Source organism: Chenopodium quinoa, unplaced genomic scaffold (genome assembly GCF_001683475.1).
Source record: "Chenopodium quinoa cultivar QQ74 unplaced genomic scaffold, ASM168347v1, whole genome shotgun sequence".
NCBI classification, from domain to species: domain Eukaryota; kingdom Viridiplantae; phylum Streptophyta; class Magnoliopsida; order Caryophyllales; family Amaranthaceae; genus Chenopodium; species Chenopodium quinoa.
Window position 1 is genome coordinate 829122 of NW_018744113.1, and position 24901 is coordinate 854022.

General features: G+C 33.9%; 2 protein-coding genes across 2 annotated transcripts; both read right to left on the reverse strand.

Moving 5' to 3' along the window:
- Positions 1-2788: 2788 nt before the first annotated feature.
- On the reverse strand, positions 2789-3247 carry LOC110692579 (S-protein homolog 1-like). Its single transcript, XM_021869615.1, has one exon. The coding sequence runs from the start codon at positions 3241-3243 to the stop codon at positions 2797-2799; it is 447 nt and encodes a 148-aa protein (XP_021725307.1). The 5' UTR covers positions 3244-3247; the 3' UTR covers positions 2789-2796.
- An 18568-nt stretch (positions 3248-21815) lies between these two features.
- On the reverse strand, positions 21816-23737 carry LOC110692547. Its single transcript, XM_021869584.1, has 2 exons — positions 22406-23737; positions 21816-22301 (listed from the first exon to the last, which is right to left on the reverse strand). The coding sequence occupies exons 1-2, from the start codon at positions 23735-23737 to the stop codon at positions 21816-21818; spliced, it is 1818 nt and encodes a 605-aa protein (XP_021725276.1).
- Between the last annotated feature and the right edge of the window lie 1164 nt (positions 23738-24901).

Below are 24901 nucleotides of genomic sequence, written 5' to 3' on the forward strand. Positions count from 1 at the left end.
ATATAGAAAATAAGAAGAAAAAAAAATTAATATAGAAAAACTTTAGAACATAAGCAAGCAAAAATTTAGAACATAAGAAAAATAATTTATAGCATAGGAAATAAATTTATAACATAAGCTAAAAAAATAATTTAGAACATAAGCTGAAAAATAATTTAGAACATAAATTGAAAAAGTAATTTAGAACATTTTAACAAATTTAGAGCATAAGCTAAAAAAAATTAAGAACATAGGAAATAATTTGGAACATAAGTAGAAAAAAATTACAGTAGGACATTGGAAAAACTTTAGAACAGAAAAAAATTTAGAACATATGAAAAAGTTTAGAACATAGTAAACTGTTTAGAACAGAAGGTGTTCTTACATAACAAAAAGGGTTCTTATCGGATCTTTTATATATATATATATATATATATATATATATATATATATATATAAAAGTGCCATAACAAACATGTATACGAGTGATTTTTTTTTCTAAGCAAAAAACAAATGAGTAATGAACATATATAAAGGAAAAGAAAATGATGAAGAGAGTAAAAAATATCAAAATGATCCTTGCATATTCATCAATACTAATAAATTACTTCCTCCGTTCTTTTTTACTTGACCCACTTTGACTTTTATACTATTCACCAACCCACCTTTGACCGTCTTTTGTGAATTATAGATAAAGAAAAACATATTCATGTAGGATCTTGTTAGGATCGTCTAAATAAGTACTATGATAATATATAACTTTTATAATTTTTATTTATAGAGTATTACAATTATTGATAGTTAATCTGGTGTATTGGCAAGCGTGATAAAAGAAATAGGTCAAGTAAAAAAAAAGAGGAAGTACTAATTACTTAGCACTTTAGATACATTGGGCCACTAGCCCTCAAGTGTTTCTCATTTTACAATTTGTCAAAATGCGCCTACCTTTTCCCATAGAAAGGGGCCGAAAAGCATTAAAGAAACAAAAATAAAAATTTAAATAAAAAATAACTTAATTATATTTAATTAAATTATAAGGTGATTAAAAATAGAGGTGCAAACTGCAAATAAAGCACCTCAAAAGAGGTTGTTTTACGTTTCTTTTTCTTTCTAAATTGCAACTTGAAACAAAAATTGGTGTATCCTAAGTACTTTAACAAGATTAGCATAAAAGAATTACATTGGTTAGTAACTCTGTATTTTATATTGCTAATGGCGGCTTTAAATTGATTTATTATATCCTTCATACAACTTTCCATCTTGTATATTCACTATCTGATCTCTCATTAATCTTTAAGGACTAGTGTTTAATTGGAATATGATTATCCATATAGGTCCATCCACGCGAATTTGACCCTAGTCTTATGAAAAATGTCAAGAATTAAAACGTAACTAATAAAAAGGAACACATGAAATATTATTTAATATAAATTGTTATAATATACCTGTATAGTCGTTTTGGAGAGACAACAATTTGTCTATTTATTATAGCCACGATAAACACTCCCTATGATTCATTTGATTGTATTTGAATGATTGATAGCTCTAGTGATCCTACTAATTCTATATCAACAAACTATTTATACCATAATTTACTGGATCTTACAAACCTAACAATTTTTTTTAAAATTATGTGAGTAAAAAAAACTGTCATTCAAGGGATAATCGATGCAAGAGCATTATTAATACTACTACATTAAAAACAAACAAATAGAGGAATATTTCAAAAAATTACTTAGATAAGGGCAATTCCTCATCATCACTATTGGAGACAATTCAGGTTAAAGTTTTAGAGCACACAAAAGAAAGACAACCATAATATTTAATTTTATTTTAAAAGCATTATATACTTAAAGATGGATCGGAGTTTTACATTCAAATATGAAACTATTATCAACAAAAACAAAAATAATCATTACCTATAAAAAAAAAAAAAAGAAAACTATTTTTTTTGTGAAAAACTACGGTATAAAAAATTATAGTAATAAACTACGAGTTCTTTATAAATCATAAAATGTTGTAAGAAGGTACCAGTTATAGGATGTCGAAAATTTGACTATTTTTTTGCATTAACTTTTTTTTGCCCTTTTTCTCCCTTTTTCAAGATAGAAATTGATCCCCAAATGACTTGGACTAAGGCTTTTTCCCCTTTACAGAAAAGACCATGTAAGCTACGGTTTTAAAGCTGCAAAAGAGAAAGCAGCAATGTTTTATTTAATTTTACAATTGTCTTTAAAGATGTACTTTTACAAATATGAAACTATTTTCACCAAAAATAAAATAAAAAATCATTACATTAAATAATTATTTGTTAACTTTGACCATGTAAACAAGAGTAAAAAATTAATTCCAAATTTAATATAATAATATTGAAATTAAAAACCCTTTTAAAAAAATTGAAATTGAAAATTTTTCACATACCTCTCAAAGTCTAAATCACTTTTTCATGTGAACTCTTCCTTCAAGGTATACTATACACCAATTGGTTGTTGGTGCAATAGTGATAATTGTAATGCACTTGGATAGAGAGTACCCGTGTTCGATCCCTCACAACAATAATTAAGAGAAAAGTGAAACCTAACCACTCAGAACTGATCCTCGAAATCGAATCAGCCCAAAAGATGAACCGAGTGGAACACCAAAGAAACAAATATAATACGTACTTATATAAATTTTTTTTAAAAAAAATATAAAAATAAAATAAAAGAAACCTTACAATTGTATACATACATGGGCAAAAATCATGCTCATCATTTCATCAATATAATGGAGTTTCTAACAATAAATAATTCATGTACTACTAATAAAGTTTTTTTTTTATGTCCAAGAAAAATCCTTATGAAAAAGCAAACCATCATTACTAAAATAAAAACCATCTTCTTTAACCATCCAAACGCACATCTTGAATGGGCTACAACGATAACTATCTCTATAAATATAAAAAGCATCAAATTTCTTCCTCATTTGATCCCATTTTAGTGTACAAAACACACGGGTGTTACCACCAACACCCAAGAAATTTGTGGTTTGGCTCCAACTATAGTCATCTCCTTCTTGCAAGGCGCGCCCACCCATATCATTCTCGGGTGACGCGCACCATATCACTAGGGGTAGGGATGAATTGTTGGTGAAGCCATTTACGACACGAACGTTGTATCTTGTACGGTAGAGGGTTTCGGGTTCTCTAATGGTTACCATAAATAGTACGCAAAATGTTAAGAGGCTAAGGAAGAAAGGGAAGAAGGTACAAGACTTGATATCCATGTGTATTAGGAGAAGAAAGAAAGAATGTGTGTGTATGTGCACTTCTATAGTCTATATATAAGAGGCCAAGTATGATAAAGGAGGAAAAATATGTTTAACATATAAAATCAAAATGAAATGAAGAAATGTTACTTTTAAAAAGGTGGCCTTAAAAGGTATTAATCTTTATTATAAGAGGATCAAATGGCCTTGATTATAAAATAAGCAAGTGTGCGAACGAAATTGGAAATTAAGATTTTGAGAATCTCGGGGATATATTTACATATTAAGACCATCATTCACATATCAAAGATTTTTATTTATTTTTCTTTAGAAATCAAAGATAATTACGATTTAATTGATTACATAGATACTAAGGTTAAAATAAAAAAATATTATGGAATGAAGGCCCATTCATTTCACCTTAAATGAATAATATTTAGTTAAAATAATTTCATTTCAGTAAAAATAAGTTTAGTTCAGCAAAAATAATTTCAATTCAGTAAAAATAATTTCAGTTCAGTAAAAATTAGTAAACTTAAAAATGACATATAAAAGAAAATCATTAAAATAATTTTAGTTTAGCAAAAATAATTTTTTTCAGTTTAATTAATTTCATCTCTAGAAAAATAATTTCAGTTCAATTAAAATAATTTCAAATCGGCAAAAATAAAGTGAAGTGAATGGGGACGAAGTACTATGTATATTGATACATGTTCAACTAGTTATCAATAATAAATAACACACAATTATTGACAAAAAGGAAATAAAAAAATTTGATCTTGTGAAAAGAAATAAGTGTAAACAAAAAGGAAATATTAATGATAATAACAATTATATGTTTGATACCAATAAGGTACAAAGCAATAAATATGTTACAATAAAGAGTGTCTAATACAAAGTAATAATTGTAATTAATGTTTCTAATTACTCCCTCCGTTCGTTTTTAAATACTTGCTCCATTTCTCCATGTGCAGAGTTTTAGGAGAAATTGGAAAAAGTAATAAAATACGGAGGTTGTGGGGTTGGTGGAAAAATAAAAAATTGAAAAAGAAAAATTCGTGGAGAGGATTGAAGGAGATGAGAGAATATAGAATTAATATTATTGGATCTGCTTGGTGAAATAAATTAGTTAAATATTGTAAAAGCTTTCCAAATAAAAAAATATAGCAAGTATTTAAAAACGGCAAAAAAAAAAAAATGGAAAGTGGAGCAAGTATTTAAAAAAAGAGGGCGTAGTAAGGTAATACTTGTTTTTATAGGATATAGAGTACAAGTAGCAATACATATATGTAGGTTATATTTCAAGCGTTAACCCCTAACTTGAACCCCACTGTGATCATACACTAAAGTACGGTGGCGTCGAAAAGGTAAGAAGATAGAGCAAAAGAGTCGCCAACAAGTTTTTTAGGAACTTGTAAACCGTTCACGAGGTGAAGGTTACACCCCTTAACGATCCAAGAGATCATCAACTCCATAAGGTATAGAACAAAATAAGGGTTCGGGGATGAAGGTACAAATCCAACCTAAAAGAGATTGAACCTGCCCTAATAATAGGCCTCTACTGTATTCTGATCGTATTCATGTACGCTTTCTAATTAACATGCAATCAATAGGATTACCTTAAACCTGTTTAATCTATGTCGGTTGAATTTAATGCACAAATAAATCTATTATTGGCGATCACTTGAATTATAATCGAATTAACCCTAACAAGATTATTAATTATCTTATTAAGCATGATTACAAGTACCAGTTCCCTTTAAACATGCATAAAATTGGCGTGATCAAGCAATAAATAAAAATAATGTATCAAGCAATATAATAATAAATAATAATCATGATCATAAAATTATAACAATGAAATAATCATCATAATAACAATCATACTAACCATAATAATAATCATGTTAGTCATAATAATAATAATTATAAAATTATAATCATAATCAAAACAATTATAAAAATAATCATGAATCATGTTAAAGCATAATGAAAATAGCAAGATCCTAGGCATGATACTAACAAGATTAATAACAAACCCTAACATGTCACTAAGCAATAAAAATCAAATCTTTAGCCCTAACATGATACTAGCAATCATAAATATTAGGAAGAACATAGGAAGAATCGTAACAATCATATTTAATATTAAAATTACCCTAGACATGATACTAGGAATATCATAATAACAATTTAAACATGATTTCTACATCATAATATCAATAAATCATTAAAGCACTTACTTTGAAGCCTCGTACCTCTTTCTAATAACAAAATACACGCGTTAGTAACTTCAAGGACAATAAACAATCAAATAATTAAATTAAATAATTGAAATAAAGATTTAGGACCAAACCCTCAGAAATTAAATCTTTTACGTCTAGGGCGAAGGCAACTTCGAATATGGCTAGGTGTTTCTAACTCTTGTGAATGCGTAATTTTGTATTTGAGAAAAGGCTAGTTTAGAAAAAGAGAGAGAGAGAGAGAATAATCAAGAAAATCTTGATGAGAGTTGGTGAATGAAAACGGAGTTTTTAATACGTTATTTATAGAGAAATCAGCCAAAAACATAAAATATCAAAACAGAGCACTTGGCGCACGCAAAACGAGATTGGCGCATGCAAAACAGAGCTGGCGCCAGCACCAGCTAATTGCCGCCAGGCGCCAATGGCTAGCACCAGGCGCCAATGGCTGGCGCCAGGCGCCAGGCCTGGTTCCTGGCGCTGATTTCAGAAATTCATGCGTTTTTGTTTTTATCATATCTTTTGATCCAGAAGTCCAAATAAGGCATATAATATGTCGTTGGAAATCTCTTAAAGTCTAATTTCCAACCCAATTAGAATAAGATTAAAATATTTTGTAGATAAAAAGATATGACAAAAATAGTGGAAGGGTTTTATTTTTGGATAAAGTTTCATGTCTCATTCATATCTTTTTTGTTATAACTCGGATTTAATATTATAATATATCATTGGAAAGATAATTTCAAGATCTATCCAACCATATAAAATTTGGATAACTATTATGAGGCACGAAAATAAAATCTGATTATATTCCACTTCGTACAAAACAAGGATTCTTAAAAGGAGTAGTTTTATTCAATTTCAAACTCTTTAAAACATAATTATCAATCCTAACTCCATTAGGATTTAAAAGAACCTTCTAGAGTATTATAAAAGACTATAATCAATCCTAATAGCTTTAGGAATGATAATTAATAATAGGCCCTCCTCTAGATCATTGGGCCGCATATAAAAACCAAATCGGGCCCAGTTTAGTATTTTGGCCATAACTTCCTAAAAACCAAATCGGGCCCAGTTTAGTATATATATATATAGTAAATAAAGTAAAATGTGTCAATTTTTTTTTAAAGTGATATGACACGCATGTCGATGTAAAACTTTTGCCAAAAATATCTATAATTATCATTAACTAAAAATTATAACAATTAAATATTAATAATCTACTCATTGATATGATTTCAACAAGTACCCACAAGACTATAATTTTTCTTATGTATAATTCACAAACATTGGTCAAAGTAAGTCCAATGAATAGTGCCAAAATCTCAAATGGGGCTCTTAAAAAAACGGAGGGAGTACTCCTGGAATACTATGGATAATGGTATTCCATACCCAATATGTTTGAGTTATTTATCCTAATTTACTTCAACCAGCTCGTGCTACCTTACACAAAAAAATTACTACCTTCGTTAAGTTTTATTTGCAACTTTGAAGTGCAACACGGATCCTAAGTCAAAATTTCATAATGGTGATTATGGAATGAAAGGGTTTGTGATTCAGGAGGAGAGAGATAAATTAAACATGATTAGTAAACTACCCAAGCCACTCACCATGTGACCAGGCCACCACCGCCGAAACCACCTAAACCAGACCAGCCACCACAACCGACACCACCTAAACCAGACTAGCCACCACCACCGACACCCCCCAAACCCAGACCGCTGAAACCATCGAAATTACCAAACCCAGACCACCACAACCACCGAAACTACTAAAACTTCCAAACCCAGACCACCACAACCACCGACACTAACGAAACTCCCAAACCCAAACCGCCACCACCATCGACACCGCCGAAACACCCTAAACCCGACCTACACCACCGATCTACACTAGCAAAACCCCCACTGAAACCCCTGACACCACCTAAATCTAGACGACCCACCAACATTGACACCACCTACAAAACCCACGAAAATCACTGAAACCACCCACAAGACCCACGAATATCACTAAAACCACCCATAAACCCACCGAAAATCATCGAAACCACCCACAAACCCACCAGAAATCACTAAAACCACCCACAAATCCACTAAAACCCTTAAACCCAGAATACCCACAAACCCACGAAAATCATCCAATACACGAAAACATGTGTGTTGCTTCCCTTTTTGCCGCAAAACCACCATAGCCACGACGACGTTGTTGCTAGTGCTAGCTAGAGTCGAAATCAATGGAGGTTGTGATTGAGAGGAGAGAGAATAGAAAGAGCCAAAAGTTGGGAGTTGTTAGATCCAAATTAATTTGTTAGTGTAATGTAATTAATCATTTAAGTGAATGTTTAATTTTTAAAATAAGGGCAATATTGACATTTCCAGTAAAAAAAACTTACTAAAAAGGGAAAGATTTGGGAAAGTTGCAAATAATACTAAGCATCCAAATATAGTAAAAGTTGCAAATAAAACTTAACGGAGGTAGTATGTTATTTTTCCCAAATGTTGTTATATTTTACATAAGCTTCATCTTATGTTATTTTACCAATAATACCAATATTATTTACATGCACAAACTTTAATTTGTGTTATTTTCTTAGACCTTGTGTTTGTTTGCTTAAACTTTGATTATTTTTTGTATTCAAAACCAACTTATGTGTATTCTCACTCCTTTGACATAATTAAATATTAAATGAAAATTATTGTTAAGAGTATATGGAATATTCAAATTAACACAAGAGCTTTATACAATGAAATCTACGATGTTGAATAGTATAAAACATAGCATGCACGTATAAAATAACATGTACATATTTAAAAATAACATTATGGAGTATATAAATTGGAATAATAAGAAGTTCACATCAAATACCATATAATTTAGAGAATAAAAACATAAAATCAAAAAGTTTTAAATCACAGTATAGGCCCATACAGAATAACAATTTAAAAATAACATATATACAAATTGAAATAATAAGAAGTTTACATCTAAATAACATGAAATGAACACAACCTGTAATACCTTGTGCATAATACTCCTGGAGTACAAAAGAAATTGTCATTCAAAACCAACTTAAAAAAATTTGATTCAAATTTCGACTCGCGTGAACACAAAAATTTAGCATGATTCAACTTTAAAAATTGACCTTATGCGATCCGACCACATCCCTCATTTTTAATTTGAAACTACCTTATCCCCCCCCCCTTTTTTTTTTCTTTTTTTATATCTTTTTTAATTACATATGTAAGATTTATGAAATTCTTCCCAATATTATTGTTATTACTAGATGAAATCCGTGCGATGCACAATTTTTTAGTACATAAATCTCAAAAAAAAAACTCGATATATTTTTTTTTTACTAAGACCTCAAAATTTTTTTAATTATTATTTAATAGTTTAAGACAGATAAAAAATGCAAATTACTTTAATTAAATTGTTATTGAATATTCAAAAAGTCTAAGTTTTAATTTTATTTTTAGGTAATTTATGATGCAATCTGATTCGTTATTGTTATTTATGCGGTAATTTTTTTTAAAACAATAAATTATATTTTAATATGTTATGTCACTTTAGGATTATCTTTTAGATGAAAATATTTTATTATTTTTTAAATAATTCAAATCATAATTCACTATTGATTAGCTATTTTTTGAATTTAAAATTAAATTCTTAAATCTCTTTCGCTAATTTTATTTACATGACGAATGACTCTTTTAAATCTAAAATAAAACACAAATATAATTTATCATTGGTTGAAAAAAATATCTTTTTCTTATGTTGCGTGTCGAATGCTTTCGAAAAATATCACCTTTAATTATATTATATTATATTATATTATATTATTACTCCATCTGTACCAGAATAACATAGACAATTTTCATTTTTGTCAGTCCTAGAATAACTGACACATTACTAAATATAGAATGAGTCCATTAATTAAAAACTATCTTTCTCTATTTTTCCAAGGCCCATTGATTTTAAGAAAACAATATTAGCCACATAAAATAGATCAAAAGAAATCTTTTTACATTAAACAAATGTATGGTCTCACTCAAAGTTTTTAAGCTATGTGCCTAGTTTTCTATTCGATCCCAACATCCCAGATATTCTCAAACGAAAAAAGTAATATTATTTTTATGTACAAAAATGTAGAAATCCTAAACTATATTTTGAAATTTTATATGTCCTTTTTTTTCATTGAATTATTTGCTTTGTCACAGACATATGGCACACATACTTTCAGATATTAAAATTTAATATATTTTGTTGGAAATAGGTAATGCAAACGGATGCTCGCGCCCGATCGGGCGGCCCTCGCTCGATCAGGCGGAGGTGGCCAAGGAAAATAGGAGAACTCTCGCGCCCAATAGGGCGGCCTTCGCCCGACCGGGCGGCGGACTCGAGTTTTTGACGAGCCCGATCGGGCGGCTTCGCCCGATGGCTCGCCCGGGATGGGGTTTCTAGATCGCCCGACCAGGCGGTGTTCGCCCGACCGGGCGCGACACTAGGTTTGGAGAAACTCGATCTCGCGCCTGATCGGGCGGCATCTTGCCCGATCGGGCCCGCCTTTTCTCCTAGGTCGGTTTGCTTTGCGTGTTTCCTCTTCATGAGATTCATTCACTTTCTAGCCGAAAACACAAACCTACCTTTTGAGATCTGAAGGCGTATTTCGCTTCTAAGGCAGTGGATTTTGTTCGACGGCGCGACTGTGAGTTTGGGATCTTCAATCCAGGAAAGTTCTAATCTTTTTTGTTTGTTATTGATTTCAACAGTTATTTTACCAACAATTTAGAAGCGAAATATTTTGATTTATTCTGTTGATATCATGACTAGAAATTCTCAAACTCGTCTATACCTAAATTTGTCACGAAGAGAGAGACCACACTACTTGAGCTAATTCATTCAGATTTAGCAGACTTTAAGAACTTGGAAAGTAGAGGCAGGAAACGCTACTATATCACCTTCGTTGATGATTGTTCGAGATATATCAAGGTGTACCTTTTAAGGGAGAAGGATGAAGCTGAGTCCAAGTTTCTTGTGTATAAGGCAGAAGTAGAAAATCAGTTGGAGCGGAAAATAAAGAGAGTTCGCTCAGATAGGGGTGGAGAGTATGGCTCCGATTTCCTCAAGGACTTATGTGAAAGTGAGGGAATCATTCACGAAGTATCGGCCCCGTATACTCCGCAGCAAAATGGTGTGGAAGAAAGGAAAAATAGGATCTTGAAGGAAATGATGAATGCAATGCTCCTAAGTTCAGGGTTGCCAGAAAATTTATGGGGTGAAGCGGTTCTATCAGCTAATCATGTACAGAACAGAGTAACTCACAAGAAGTTAGATAAGACTCCATATGAAATATGGAAGGGTTATGCCCCAAACTTGAATCACATGAAAGTGTGGGGGTGTCTAGCTAAGGTGGGCTATCCATCGTTCAAGCGCTCAACTATAGGTTCTAGGACCTATGATACAGTATTCATTGGCTATGCCGAGAATAGTGCCGCATACAGGTTTATGAGTCTGGAAGATCGCTCTATATCTGAATCTCGTGATGCAGAGTTCTTTGAACATGTATTCCCTTTGAAGAAAAACTTAGTTACTAACGATGTTTCTTCAGTTTCTTCATCTGCAGACCAAAAGATGCTTCCCCTAGGATTGAAAGTGAGATTCAACCTAGGAGAAGTAAAAGGCAAAGAGTGGAGACAAGCTTTGGACCTGATTTCCTAACAACCTTTATAGCAGAGTGTGGAAATCTAGGTGAATTCGAAGATGATCTAGATGAGATCATGCTGTGTCTACAGGTTGTGGATGAAGATCCGAAATCGTTTGAAGAAGCTATGAGTTCAGTAGATGCAACCTTCTGGAAGGAAGCTGTAAACAGTGAGCTTGACTCAATCATGTCAAATGGAACCTGGGAGCTTGTGGACCTGCCAAAAGGGAGCAGAGCTATTGGGTGCAAGTGGATTTTCAAGAGAAAAATGAGAACCGACGGCACCGTGGAAAGGTTCAAAGATAGATTGGTGATAAGAGGATTCACTCAAAAATTTGGCCTTGATTATTTTTATACTTATTCTCCTGTGACTAAAATTGCCACTATTCGTGTTTTGTTTGCCTTAGCTTCATCTTACAACTTGATTGTGCATCAGATGGATGTTAAGACAATTTTCTGAATGGCGATTTAGAGGAGGAGATATACATGAAGCAACCTCCGGGTTTTGTAGTTCCTGGGATGGATAATAAGGTGTACAGACTAAAGAAATCCTTGTATGGATTGAAACAAGCTCCGAAGCAATGGTATGAAAAATTTCATAAAACTGTTCTTAGTTTTGGTTTTGTTGTCAATGGTAGTGATGCATGTGTGTACTCTAAGATGTTTGGTGCGCAATGTGTGATATTATGCCTGTACGTTGACGACATGCTCCTGTTTGGCACAAACATGTATGTCATAAATGAAACTAAGAAGTATTTAAATTCAAAGTTCGAGATGAAGGATTTGGGAGAGGTAGATGTTATCCTTGGTGTTAAAGTTACTAAAACCAAGAAAGGGTATTTTCTGTCTCAGTCTCATTATGTGGAGAAAATTCTGAAGAACTTTAATTGTTTTGATTTGCCTCCATTGAGAAATCCCTTTGATCCTTCTGGAACTTAGGTGAAAAATGTGAGAGACGGTGTGTCTCAAACTGAATATGCTAAGGTGCTTGGTAGTCTGATGTTTTTGATGAATTGCACTCGCCCTGATATTGCTTTTGCTGTTAGTAGACTTAGTCGCTATACTCATCGTCCTTGTGAGCAACATTGGGTTGCTTTGAGGCGTGTGCTCAGATATCTATGTGGAACCGTGTCTTGGGGATTGAATTTTGTTGGTCATCCTTTGGTTCTTGAAGGGTATTGTGATGCAAATTGGGTAACGGATAGCAATGAAACAAGCTCTACAAGTGGCTATGTGTTTATCCTTAGTGGGGGTGCAGTTTCATGGAAGTCTGGAAAGCAGACGTGTATAGCTAGATCAACAATGGAAGCTGAGTTCATCGCATTGAATCTTGCTACACAAGAGGCAGCTTGGTTGAGAAATTTGCTTATTGATATTCCCTTGTGGGGGAAGCCGTCACCACTTGTATCTATGCATTGTGACTCACAAGCTGCTATATGTGTTGCTAAAAACAGCAATTATAATGGTAAGAAAAGGCACATAAGAGTCAGACACGAGTCTGTGAGGCAGTTTATTATGAATGGGGTTATTTCGTTGGACTATGTTCGAACAGAGAAAAACCTGGCAAACCCTTTTACTAAGGGATTAAGTCGTAGAGTAGTGGTGGAGTCATCAACTGGTATGGGTTTATGACCTATGTTGTAATGACTTGAAATGGTAGCTATACTAGCTATGTGACATGATACATTGGTTTTAATAAACCTGGAACCTGTTTTGGTTTATTTGTTTCATTGGCATGAATCATGTGGATTTGTTATCTATGTATCATGTGTTTGAATCTATTACTCTATAAGAGTGGTAAGTTTTACCAGTTAGATTCTTCTAGGATGAGTTTGTCTCTTAATGTCATTAGTCCAGTTATTTTCTGAGCAGGGATAGATTGAGGTTCTTAAGAGAGTTAAGACCTTTGTCCCAGTAGTTCTTAAAACAGGATAGATAATGACACCGAAAGTTGAAGGGTTGAACTTATGTTCTTAATGTTCTAGTTCCATTGCATGTAATTCTCTGGTTTGCAAGGTGCTTAAACATGTTTAAGCCTGCAGGGAAAGACCTTTGAATTTTCTTGGAACATGTGTGAATAACACATAGGATGAACACCTACGTGAGTACGAGAGGTGGCCTCTCTCAAGGAAAGACTAGAGTATTGTTTTCCTAAAGTACTTATGAGAGCCCAAGTGTTGGCCAAGATTGGCGGAGTTGCTTAAGCTCTAAAGTCAAGGTATGTGTATTCAAGGTCCCTTCCTCGCTCCTAGGAGTTCAAATCTTAGGATACTCACTAGGGAAGTGTTGAAAATCTTGTGCACTAATGTGTTAGTTCAAACCTTTGGATACTAGCATTTAAGTACTAAGACTTTCATTTACTGTTCAGATTTCATGTTGAAGATCCGCTCGCATTAATGGGGGATTGTTGGAAATAGGTAATGCAAACGGATGCTCGCGCACGATCGGGCGGCCCTCGCCCAATCGAGCGGAGGTGGCCAAGGAAAATAGGAGAACTCTCGCGCCCGATCGAGCGGCCTTCGCCCGACCAGGCGGCGGACTCGAGTTTTTGACGAGCCCGATCGGGCGGCTTCGCCCGATGGCTCGCCCGGGATGGGGTTTCTAGATCGCCCGACTGGGCGGTGTTCGCCCGACTTGGCGTGACACTAGGTCTGGAGAAACTCGATCTCGCGCCCGATCGGGCGGCAGCTTGCCTGATCGGGCCCGCCTTTTCTCTTAGGTCGGTTTGCTTTGCGTGTTTCCTTTTCCGGGACTCATATAAATACGAGTCTTGCCTCTTTATGAGATTCATTCACTTTCTAGCCGAAAACACAAACCTACCTTTTGAGATCTGAACAGTTCTTGAGCAATTCCACTCTTCGAGTTCGGGTGCACGGATTACGGAGAGAGTTGCGTTAAACTTGGGGGGCGTGCATCACTAGGAAACTTGTACTGGTGGTGGAGTATTTCGCTTCTAAGGCAGTGGATTTTGTTTGTTATTGATTTCAACAGTAATTTTACCAACATATTTGATAATTAATAAGTTAGGGTCTACTTTGTATCGCTATGGTTTTCTGTTTTTGGTTTTTTATTTGAGAAAATCATATGATAAACTTTATAATTCATGATAATTTTGAAAACTGACAACAAAAAAAATAAATGAAAATACCTTTTTCTTTTATCCTATTTTTGATTTTTTGTTTTTTTTTTAAAAAAAAAATCAGAAAACTAGAATTGAAAAACAATAATGCCAAACAAGTCCTTAAGCTATAACAGTTAATACTCCCTCCATGTTTATATATAAAATGAAACGTTTCAACTTTTTTCTTTCCTAACCCTCTTATTCCCTTTGACTAATTTTGGTTGTTTATACATAAGAATAAATATAATATTGTGGATACTTGTTTGAATCGTCCAATAAATAAGTTTTTAATATTCAATTGTTATAAAAAAAATCAGTTAATTAAAGTCAATCTCTAACCAATCGAGATCGGAGAAAACTAGTTCAATAGTTGAATTTGAGTTGAGAAATAATGCTTTGGTCACCGGTTCAAGCAAAACTTGTGAAAAATATTGTCTTAGACCAAATTGCTATCGTATTTACGCATAAAATGAAAAATTCATTTTACACCCAGGTGTACCATGCTCGTGATACACTTGTCCAAAATACTAAGGCTTGTAACAAATGCGGAAAAAAAATATTGTATTTAATACAAAGTACAAGAGCATAAAAAAAATAAAGTGATTCCTTGCTTCATTTAAGGGTGATTTAATTATTATTTAGATTCCTTGATTTATTTAAGGAATTGATTTTTTATTTGCACTAAGTTAGTCACGTACAATGCACGATTTAAATATTAAATTTCTTGTGTGTAATATAAATATTTAAGAAAAATATAACAAACTGTGATCCCTCTAGTTAGATTAGTTGAGCTAAAATGAAGGACATGATTTTAAATATTCAAATTAACTTCATAGTAGTGAAAATTCCAAACTCTACAATCCTTAATGAAATGTAACTTTTTTTTTTAAAGAAAACCTATGTAGGAGGAAAAAATTATTTAAAAGAGGCTAACCGTCAATTCTTGTATATCAATAGGAATATCATTTGTGTATTTAGTCAATTTAATAATAAAAGCTTTTTAGAAATGTATAATTAATCAATCATTTTAAAAAGAATAACTGGGAGCGATTCTCACCTCGCCCTTGTAGTTCTCTAAACACCAAAAAAAGAATAAAATCAATAATTGTTTTGAAGGAAAGTTTTACTTTATTATAAGAAGCTGTCATGTGGATAGTGATGATGTCAACAGTAATTATTTTAGTACATACACTGTATTGGTTATAGAAGCTGCCATATTAATAGAGTATTTTTGGTAGAATTTAATTTCTTTGTATGTCAAGAAATTATTTTTATATTAAAAGAGAAACAATGGTAAATTTTGGCTTTTGAAATGACTCAATGGTCATTGTTACAGAGTTGATTTTATCGTCCGAAGATTATTTTAAAGATATAGTTAACAAATTCATTGTTGAGAGAAAATGTATTTTTCAAAAATTTGTTTTTATTTGTAATTTTTTTGTGCTTTTTTCTTCTAACGCTGAATAAGATGCTCTTTATATTATGATGAATGTTCTTTTATCATTTCTTGGATCCAAATTTATTTTTTTAATTGGAATGGAACATATTTTTTGAATCTGATCAATATGTTTTTTACATTATAAAATATGTTTTCTTATGACATGAATAGATAAAGTGTTCCTTGAATTTTAATAATACGAAGTATGTTCTTTTTACTTCAATAATACGGAGTACTTCCTCCATTCTTGAAGTTTGACTCAATTTGTATTTGTGCGGTCTCCAATAATGAACATATTTGACTATGAATATCTTCGACTATGTATAAGTAAAAATTATAAAAAGTTGATGTTTGAAAAATTTATAATAAGTGGAATCTAATAAGATCTCATATGCTAATTTATTTATATTATATAAATCATAAAATGTAGTCAAAGTTATTTTATTTTGATCCCATGAATAGAAATGAGTCAAACTTTGGAAAACGGAGGTAGTATGTTCTATGTTTATGTTCGTTTTTTAACTCTTCCGAAGTACATTATTATGAAAATTTAAATTAAATTTTTTTTTTGTAATCTATAACTATAACTAAAATAAAAACCGCTTACATCACCATTTTACACATGTCAATTTCCGATGAAAATATTTCCTTCCAAAATTGCTTATGACATCATTTTATCATATTTTTCTCCTTCAAAATTCAACATTGGGAAAATAAATTTTAATAAAATAAATAAAGTATGAATATCAATTAACCAAAAATGTATTAGTGATATTTCTCTTTCCAAATACCCTCATTTTGCGAATTAATTATTTTAAAATGTATTGAATTTTTTATTCTAAATCGCGCATTGCACGAGTGCTAATCTAGTTTGAAAATAAAACAGTGGCTTATTTTTTGGAGAAAATAATTTTAGATAAATAAAATTATGAAAAACTAAGTATTTTGAAACGATTTGACATCATATACGTGATAAAAATTAATTAGTAGTTTTCTCAAAAATATTTAATTAGTAATTATCTTTTACATTTACAAAAAAAAAATTGTTTTTCTAATGTGTTCTTTATACTTATACTTCAATGTTGTGCTCTTTTATAAATTCGTGATTTTCTTTACCAAATATGTTCTTTCTAGTGGTACACCTGGGGTTTAAACCACTTATTATTGTTCACCAATAATTTATATGCTTTGAGAGAGTGAGGGATAGCTCAAGTGGTTAGAGCTTTCCTTCCGATTTTAGGAGGTCTTGGGATCGATTCTCACCCCCGCCCTTGTGGCTTTCTAAAAAAAATAAAAATAATAATTTATTTATGTGCTTTGACCATCTTCTTCTCTGTTTACATAATATAAAATGTTAATTGGTAAGATTTTGTTATCACAAATTAGTCCACGGCAATACATTAACTAAAACTACCTAGCTAGGGAGACAACATTTAAATATATATATAGAAATAAAAATGGGAAGAATCTAATCCGTTTTCTTTCAAATCATAAATTTAACTTCACTAACCGATGGTAGATAATTTAACATGTGTCCACCATAATTACTAAGGCATTACCTAGTTTGTGAATCAAATGATAGAAAACCATTATCTTACTAAGTACTTTATTTATGCAACATTATGTGGCTAGGTAATTTCGAATAAGAAGTAAGCCGAGTAGTATATTTAGTGGAAGATTAGTATGCATCATTATCAAATGTAATATAATAATAATTTTATCATCAAATCTGATCTATAAATTAAAACCTCAATTATGTGTGTGTGCATTGAGCAATTTTTCGGACACCTTAAAGACATATAATATTTGTGTTCATTGTGCAATCTCTTCAAAACCCTTAATGACATATTTGTGTGCATCTATTCTTCCAAGATATCCTCTCAAACAAATTCAAAAAGATCTATAGAGATTATTAGTTTTACTTTCATGGACTGAAAACCAATTAAATTCCATCAATAATAAAGTAATACTTTGCACCAAAAAAAAAAAAACTAATAATAAAGTGATACTAGAGAGACCGGAGAGGCCAAAGACCCAAAGATCGATGATTCAAACAAAAGAAGTTACAAAATACAAAAAATGGGTTTATTGGTTCATGCATCCAGCTTTATTTTTTTTTATTTTTATTTTTTTTGGTATAAGACTTCATCTTACTGTTATGCTTAAATTATCGCTACAAGTTCATATGTTTGTAGGTTACTAGATTATAGGTTGCTACAAAATCAATGACCTGGTTACCAAAAGTCAAGCTTAATTAATGGAAGTTAAATGAAGATCTTTCCAAGGAATATTCTTAGAGAATCAAAGTTTGAATGAGTCATGAGACGTGCCGTAAGAGTAGGAACCATGAACTACAACTAATTGTTGGCAAAAGAAAACAAGTCAAACCATAGTCGATAAGAGCATGAAGAATGTGGCATGAATCTCAGAGCTGAATCTGGCAACTAACCCCGATTTATTTTCAAGGGATCAACAAAGGAGACATTGCTAAGCTTCAAAAGGCTTTTCTATTATAATTGAAAAAAATATATATTGTAAATAAAGAGAATACGAGCCCTAGGCATTACATTCCATAGCAATTAGCAACTACATTACAGATTCATTCTTGATCAAACTACAACCTACACTGTACATGTACTTAATTCTCAACACCACCCACAGTTTTTACCCTTATTTTTGGGGTTTTTTGCATCATTATATCGCGTCTCTCTCTCCCTTTTCCCTTTGTTAATCTTGATGTTGCCCTACTGAACCTGGTCTAATCTGGTAATCGGATTTTGGCCTGAACACATGACATTGGAATTTGTAAATTTCTAAATTGTTTAATTCAACTCAAGGTTGAGTTTCAAATTAAATGATAAAAAAAGCTCCCCCGACAAATAATGCTTCGCGACAAGATGCTCGCCCTAGTCCAACCTACACAGCATAAATAAACCATGAATTTAACAAGTAGCTTCTTTTGCTTTAATCATACGAGTTTGCACATATCGCCACAAAACAAGAACAATGGGCCATTTAATATTATCTCAATTTGCACCATTTGCTAAACAAGTTAGTAAAAAGAAGAAAAAGACAGCATAAATCCTATGCTAGTTTTGTTTGCTCTATGAAGTCAGAAGTCCAAAACCAACGAAGAAGGCACACAACCTACGTAATCAGTGGATTATATGTTAATCTCATTAATTAGTGGATGTCATGCATGTATGTCTTTTTGATTTTAAGCTTGATATGCTTGTTCATATTATATTATCATATCCTCTACTGTAATTGTGAAATATTGATTAGAAACAATATGCTTGACTGTATTCATGGCTCTAGGCCGAATTATATAATATGATGTACAAGATAAGTTTGGCAAGAATATTGATAGAATTATCTACTTAACATAAAATTATCCTGCCAACTAAGAGTATCTAAATCAAATCTTCAACATATATCATATATCGTAACACCCCCCCTCAAGTTGGAGGATGGTGGGGATCCATAATGCCCAACTTGGACAATAAGAAATCAAACTGTCGTTTGCCAAGGGCCTTTGTAAAGATGTCCACCAACTGCGAATCTGTAGGAACATATGAGGGAGCAATAGTACCATCTATAATGGCATCTCGAACAAAGTGACAGTCAACCTCAATGTGTTTGGTTCTTTCATGAAAGACCGGATTTTTAGCAATGTGTAGAGCCGACTGACTATCACAAAACAAAGGAATTGCCTTGGGATGATGCACTCCCAAGCTCAATAATAAACCTTTTAACCATTTCAGTTCACAAGTCGCGGCTGACATAGCACGATACTCTGCATCTGATGACGATGTTGCCATTGTAGGCTGTTTCTTTGTCTTCCATGAGATCGGAGATTGGCCTACAAACACTAACCAACCTGTTACAGATCGACGAGTGATTGGACAAGCAGCCCAATCCGAGTCACACCATCCTTGAAGAGTCAAATCGCTGTCTGCCCGAAGCAAAATGCTTTGCCCGGGAGTACCCTTCAAGTATCTAACCACACGCAAAGCTGCATCCCAATGCTCTACTCGGGGACAATGCATAAATTGAGCTAAAATATGCACAGAATAAGCTAGATCTGGTCTTGTCACATCAAGATAAACCAACCGACCAACAAGTCTACGATAAGCCTCCGGATCTATAAGCAACTCTCCCTTCGCATGACCCAATCTGTGATGTTATTCCATTGGAAAGGCACTAGGCTTAGCACCTGTCAAGCCAACTTCAAAAATGATGTCTAGCGTATATTTACGTTGACAAAGAAATAAACCTTTCGCACTCCTAGCAACCTCAATGCCAAGAAAATATTTCTTGGGCCCTAGATCTTTCATTTTAAAACAATCTCCCAAATATGCTTTGAAAGTCAATAACGCAGCGAAATCATTGCCAGAAATAATCAAATCATCAACATAGACTAACACATTAATCTGAACATGCCCCCTAGTGAATGTAAACAAGGAATAATCAGAGTAGGATTGGAGAAACCCGTACCCTTTCAGAGCTGCAGTAAGCTTTGCATACCAGCAACGTGGAGCTTGCTTCAGACCATATAAAGACTTACGTAGTCTGCACACCAATTTTGGATTCGAGTGTTCAAATCCTGGGGGCAATTTCGTGTACACCTCCTCATCCAAATCTTCATGTAAAAAGGCATTATGCACATCCATTTGATGTATTTCCCAATTCTTCGAAGCTGTTATTGCCAAAAATGCTCGTACAATTGTCATCTTTGCTACTGGAGCAAAAGTCTCATTGTGGTCAATACCCGCCTTTTGATGATTGCCAAAGACCACCAAATGCGACTTCAATCTCTCCACTTTTCCATTGGACAAATACTTGGTCTTATAGACCCATTGACTACCGAGAGCACGTTTGCCGGGAGGTAACTCTTCCAAGGTCCAAGTTCCATAATTTTCTAAAGCTTGGATCTCTTCTTGCATTGATTTTCTCCAACCTTCATGCCTCATTGCATCCTTGAATGACCTCGGATCATGACCTGAAATAATTGCTGCAAAAAATGTACGGTAATTGACAGAGAAATTATCACAATTAATATAGTGTGCTATAGGATACGGGTTACCTGACTTGTGCTGTGGAAGCGGTGTAGGCGAAGATGGACTTTTTGCAATTACAGTATGAGTTACATAATCTCGTAAGAGAACCGAAGGAGTTTTCACTCTCAAACCCCTACCCAATTCCTGCTGCCCTGACGAACCAGAAGACTCAAAGGGAGTTGCGGTCTGGTGGCTGGTAGGAGTAGAAGTGCTCGGCTTTGTGACCTGCTGCTACTGACTGGGACGGGCTGCAGTGCAGTGTTGCTGCCGTCACTCATGAGGCTGTAACTGGCCCTGCTGCTGGTGCAGGGGCTGGTCTGTTCCAGCGGGCGCTGGTCGGCCAGCGGGCGCTGGTGGACCAGCGAGCTGATCAGAAGCGTAGCCTTGCTGGTCGGCCAGGGCACTATCGCCCGAGGGATCTACATGCAGCGCTATGTCTTCGACTGTAACCTCCTGACTACCTTGATCATAAAAATCATCATCGACCACTACATCATCATACATTGGGACCACACTCTCTGGCTCAATATTCACCATAGTTGAATCCAAAAATGGAAAGACATTTTCAAAGAACTTTACATCCCATGACACAAATAATTTCGCTCGTCAAGATCATACAAATTCCACCCTTTTTGCCAAAAGGATACCCCAAAAAAATACATTTCCTACTACGACTCTCAAACTTATCACCCTTCGTGTTTTGATTGTGGGAAAAACATAAGCAACCAAAGGTTTTGATGACATTGTAAGAGGGGGGAAAGCCAAATAAAATTTCAAAAGGAGTTTTATTGTGTATCAAAGGGGATGGTGTTCGGTTAATAAGACGAGCCGCTGCCAAAACGCACTCACCCCAAAAATAAATCGGTAAGTGAGCCTGAAACCGTAAAGCACGAGCTACATTTAAAATGTGTTTATGTTTTCGCTTAACCCTACCATTTTGTTGTGGTGTCCCAACACATGATTAAAAAAAAAAATGCCAGTAGCAGAAAAATAATCACGCAAGAAATTAAATTCCGTACCATTATCACTCTGAACAACTTTTATCGTTTGAAAAAAATTGACGATCAACCATAGCAATGAAATTCATAAAAGTATGAAAAACTTCCGTTTTATCATCCAATAAATACACCCACACAACACGAGAAAAATCATCAACAATAGTCAAGAAATATCTAGCCCCACAAGACGAAGGATGCCTATAGGCACCCCACAAATCACAATGAAGTTTTTCAAAAATACGACTAGCTCTATTGTCACTAGACGGAAATTTGTCCCTAAGGTGTTTAGCACGGAAACAAACTTCACAATTTTTATTCAAATTACCCTTAAAATCAACTACAGGAGGAAGTAACTTTACTACATTCTCTGAAGGGTGCCCCATCCGTTTATGCCATAACTCCATAGAAGAATTTGCTCCATTTGCCGTAACATGTTGCATCGAGTCAACTTCTCCAAAGTAGTAAAGTCCATCTTGCCTAATTCCCGTTCCAATCAGCATCCCCGTTTGGTCCTGTATAGCACACAAAGAAGAATTAAATTTTACAGTACAATCAAATCTTCAATTAATTGTGAAATCGAGAGAAAATTGCAACCCAATTGCGAAACATATAAAACATGATTAAGAGTAATTGAGGCCGACAATCGAATCGACCCTTCTTTCTTTGCAAGCACAGTTCCACCATTGGGAAGACCAACGGGACAATGAATAATATCAGTGACATCAAATAACCAAGTCTCATCTCCGGTGACATAATGCGTCGCGCAGGTGTCAATGATCCACCTTGTGGAATTAAACTTACCATTCAAACGGTTGTCAGGAACTTTTGTGTTACCAAAAAATCCCGCAATTGCCTTCCATTGGTCAGGGGTAAAAATCTGATTGGATGAACTCGACTCCGAGGTGTTGCTGCCAGTGGTCGATCCTCCAACATTACTACTGGATGCTGCATTAGCTCGTACAGAACCACGCCCCCTGCCTTGTGTGCTGACTCTGCTACGCCCAGCCCCATCAGACTTGGGCCTATCAAACCATCCTTCAGGGTAGCCATGGATTTCGTAGCAACCACTCACATCATGTCCGCGTTTTTTACAATGCGTACACACCGGCAAACCCCAACAACTTGAAGCATCATGGCCTGAACGCTGACACTTGGAGCATACTTGTCTGTCATTCCCCTTGCCACGCCCACGGCCAGCACCATTATTTGCGTTGAGGGCAAAACCAACTGCCTCCGATGGCTTATCTTCAAGGACAACTTTGGCGAGTCGAACCCGTTCATCTTGGACGGCCAATTGGTATGCTCTATCAATCGATGTCAGAGGATCTTGTGAAAGAATGTTTGCCCGTAACTGAGTATAATACTCGGAGTAAAGCCCCATAAGGAACTCATGAAGTCTAGCCATTTCCTGTCTCCGAGCGTGCAATTCCCCGGCATTGCAATGTGAACAGCAAGAACAAACAATCAGAGGTTCATGACGATAGAGCTCCTCCCACAAGGCATTTAATTGCCCATAATAAGTCGAGACAGACATGGATTTCGTGTGTTCACATCTCGCAATTGAGGACTTCAAATGATGAATTCTCGGACCATTAACCAGAGCAAATCGCTGTTGTAGATGATCCCATAGCTTCTTTAATTCGCGATATTTCGTCAAGGTAGACTTGACCTCCGGATCAATTGTGTTAGTTATCCAAGACACTAACATTGCATTAATGGTATTCCAGTCCGACTGAGTACATGGAGGGGTCGGACCAATGATAGTGCCATCTAAAAATTCGAACTTGCGCCGCGCCTCTAACGCCATACGTATATCGGCGGCCCAATCATCATAGTTATCGCCTTTAAGACGAGTTGGGGTTATAAAATCACCTGGTCGATCTTGCGATCCTAGGTAAAACGGAGAATTTGGTTCTATTTTGGACGGTGGTGGTGTATTACCAACCATGGTTATAATTTACTGAAAAAAAAATCAAGGCTCGGATACCATGTGAAATATTGATTAGAAACAATATGCTTGACTGTATTCATGGCTCTAGGCCGAATTATATAATATGATGTACAAGATAAGTTTGGCAAGAATATTGATAGAATTATCTACTTAACATAAAACTATCCTGCCAACTAAGAGTATCTAAATCAAATCTTCAACATATATCATATATCGTAACAGTAATGATTATGTTGTTTCAAGAGTCAATATAAAAATACTTCCTCCGTTCTTTTTTTATTGCACCATAAGGGGTTTCACGCTTGGCAATGTATTACTTTGGCTATTAATATCTTTAATTATACTTTTGTAAAAATTTTAAAAAATTGATATTTGAAAAGCAGATTTCGAGACGAATCTAACTATATCCTACATTACTATGTTTTTCCTAATGGATAAATCACAAAAGATGGTAAAAGAAAATTAAGTGAATAGTGTAAAAGTCCTTATGGTGCAATAATAGGAAAACGGTGAAAGTATAATATTTCCTCTATTTAATTTTACACAAACTTTTTAAAAATTAGGGTGTACAATAATTATTGTACATCCATTATAAATATCTCTCAAAGTGATCAAAAGTTACCCTTAAAAAGAATAAAAGTTACTCGAATATGTATAAAAGTAACTCAATTCAAATAAAAATGATCTATGCTTTATTAAATGACTAAAATTCAATTATTAGTGATTGAAAGTAATTTTATTACCTTATAAAATTTTTCTTGTTCTATATTAAAAAATATATATATATTATGCTAAAAGTTACCCAAAAAAGGGCAAAAAGTTACCCTAAATTGGCTTAAAGTTACCCTTGTACTGCTCAGTACACTAATATTGGTGTAAATCGGATGTATATAAAAGTTTTTGTTACTTTTAAATGTAACACTTTCATTACACGCTTGTCAATGCGTTTTTTGAATCACTTTATTACCATTATATAAAAGTTTAATCTTAATAAAGTATAAATTGAGATAAATTGAACAAAATCTCACGTGAATTTATTTTTCCTTATATATAAATTTGTCAAAATTAGTCAACACCGAGTATATTAATAGTGTAAAAATCAAGTGTTGTATTTAAAAGAAAAACGGAAGAAGTATACTATTAACTGTGTTTTTTATTATT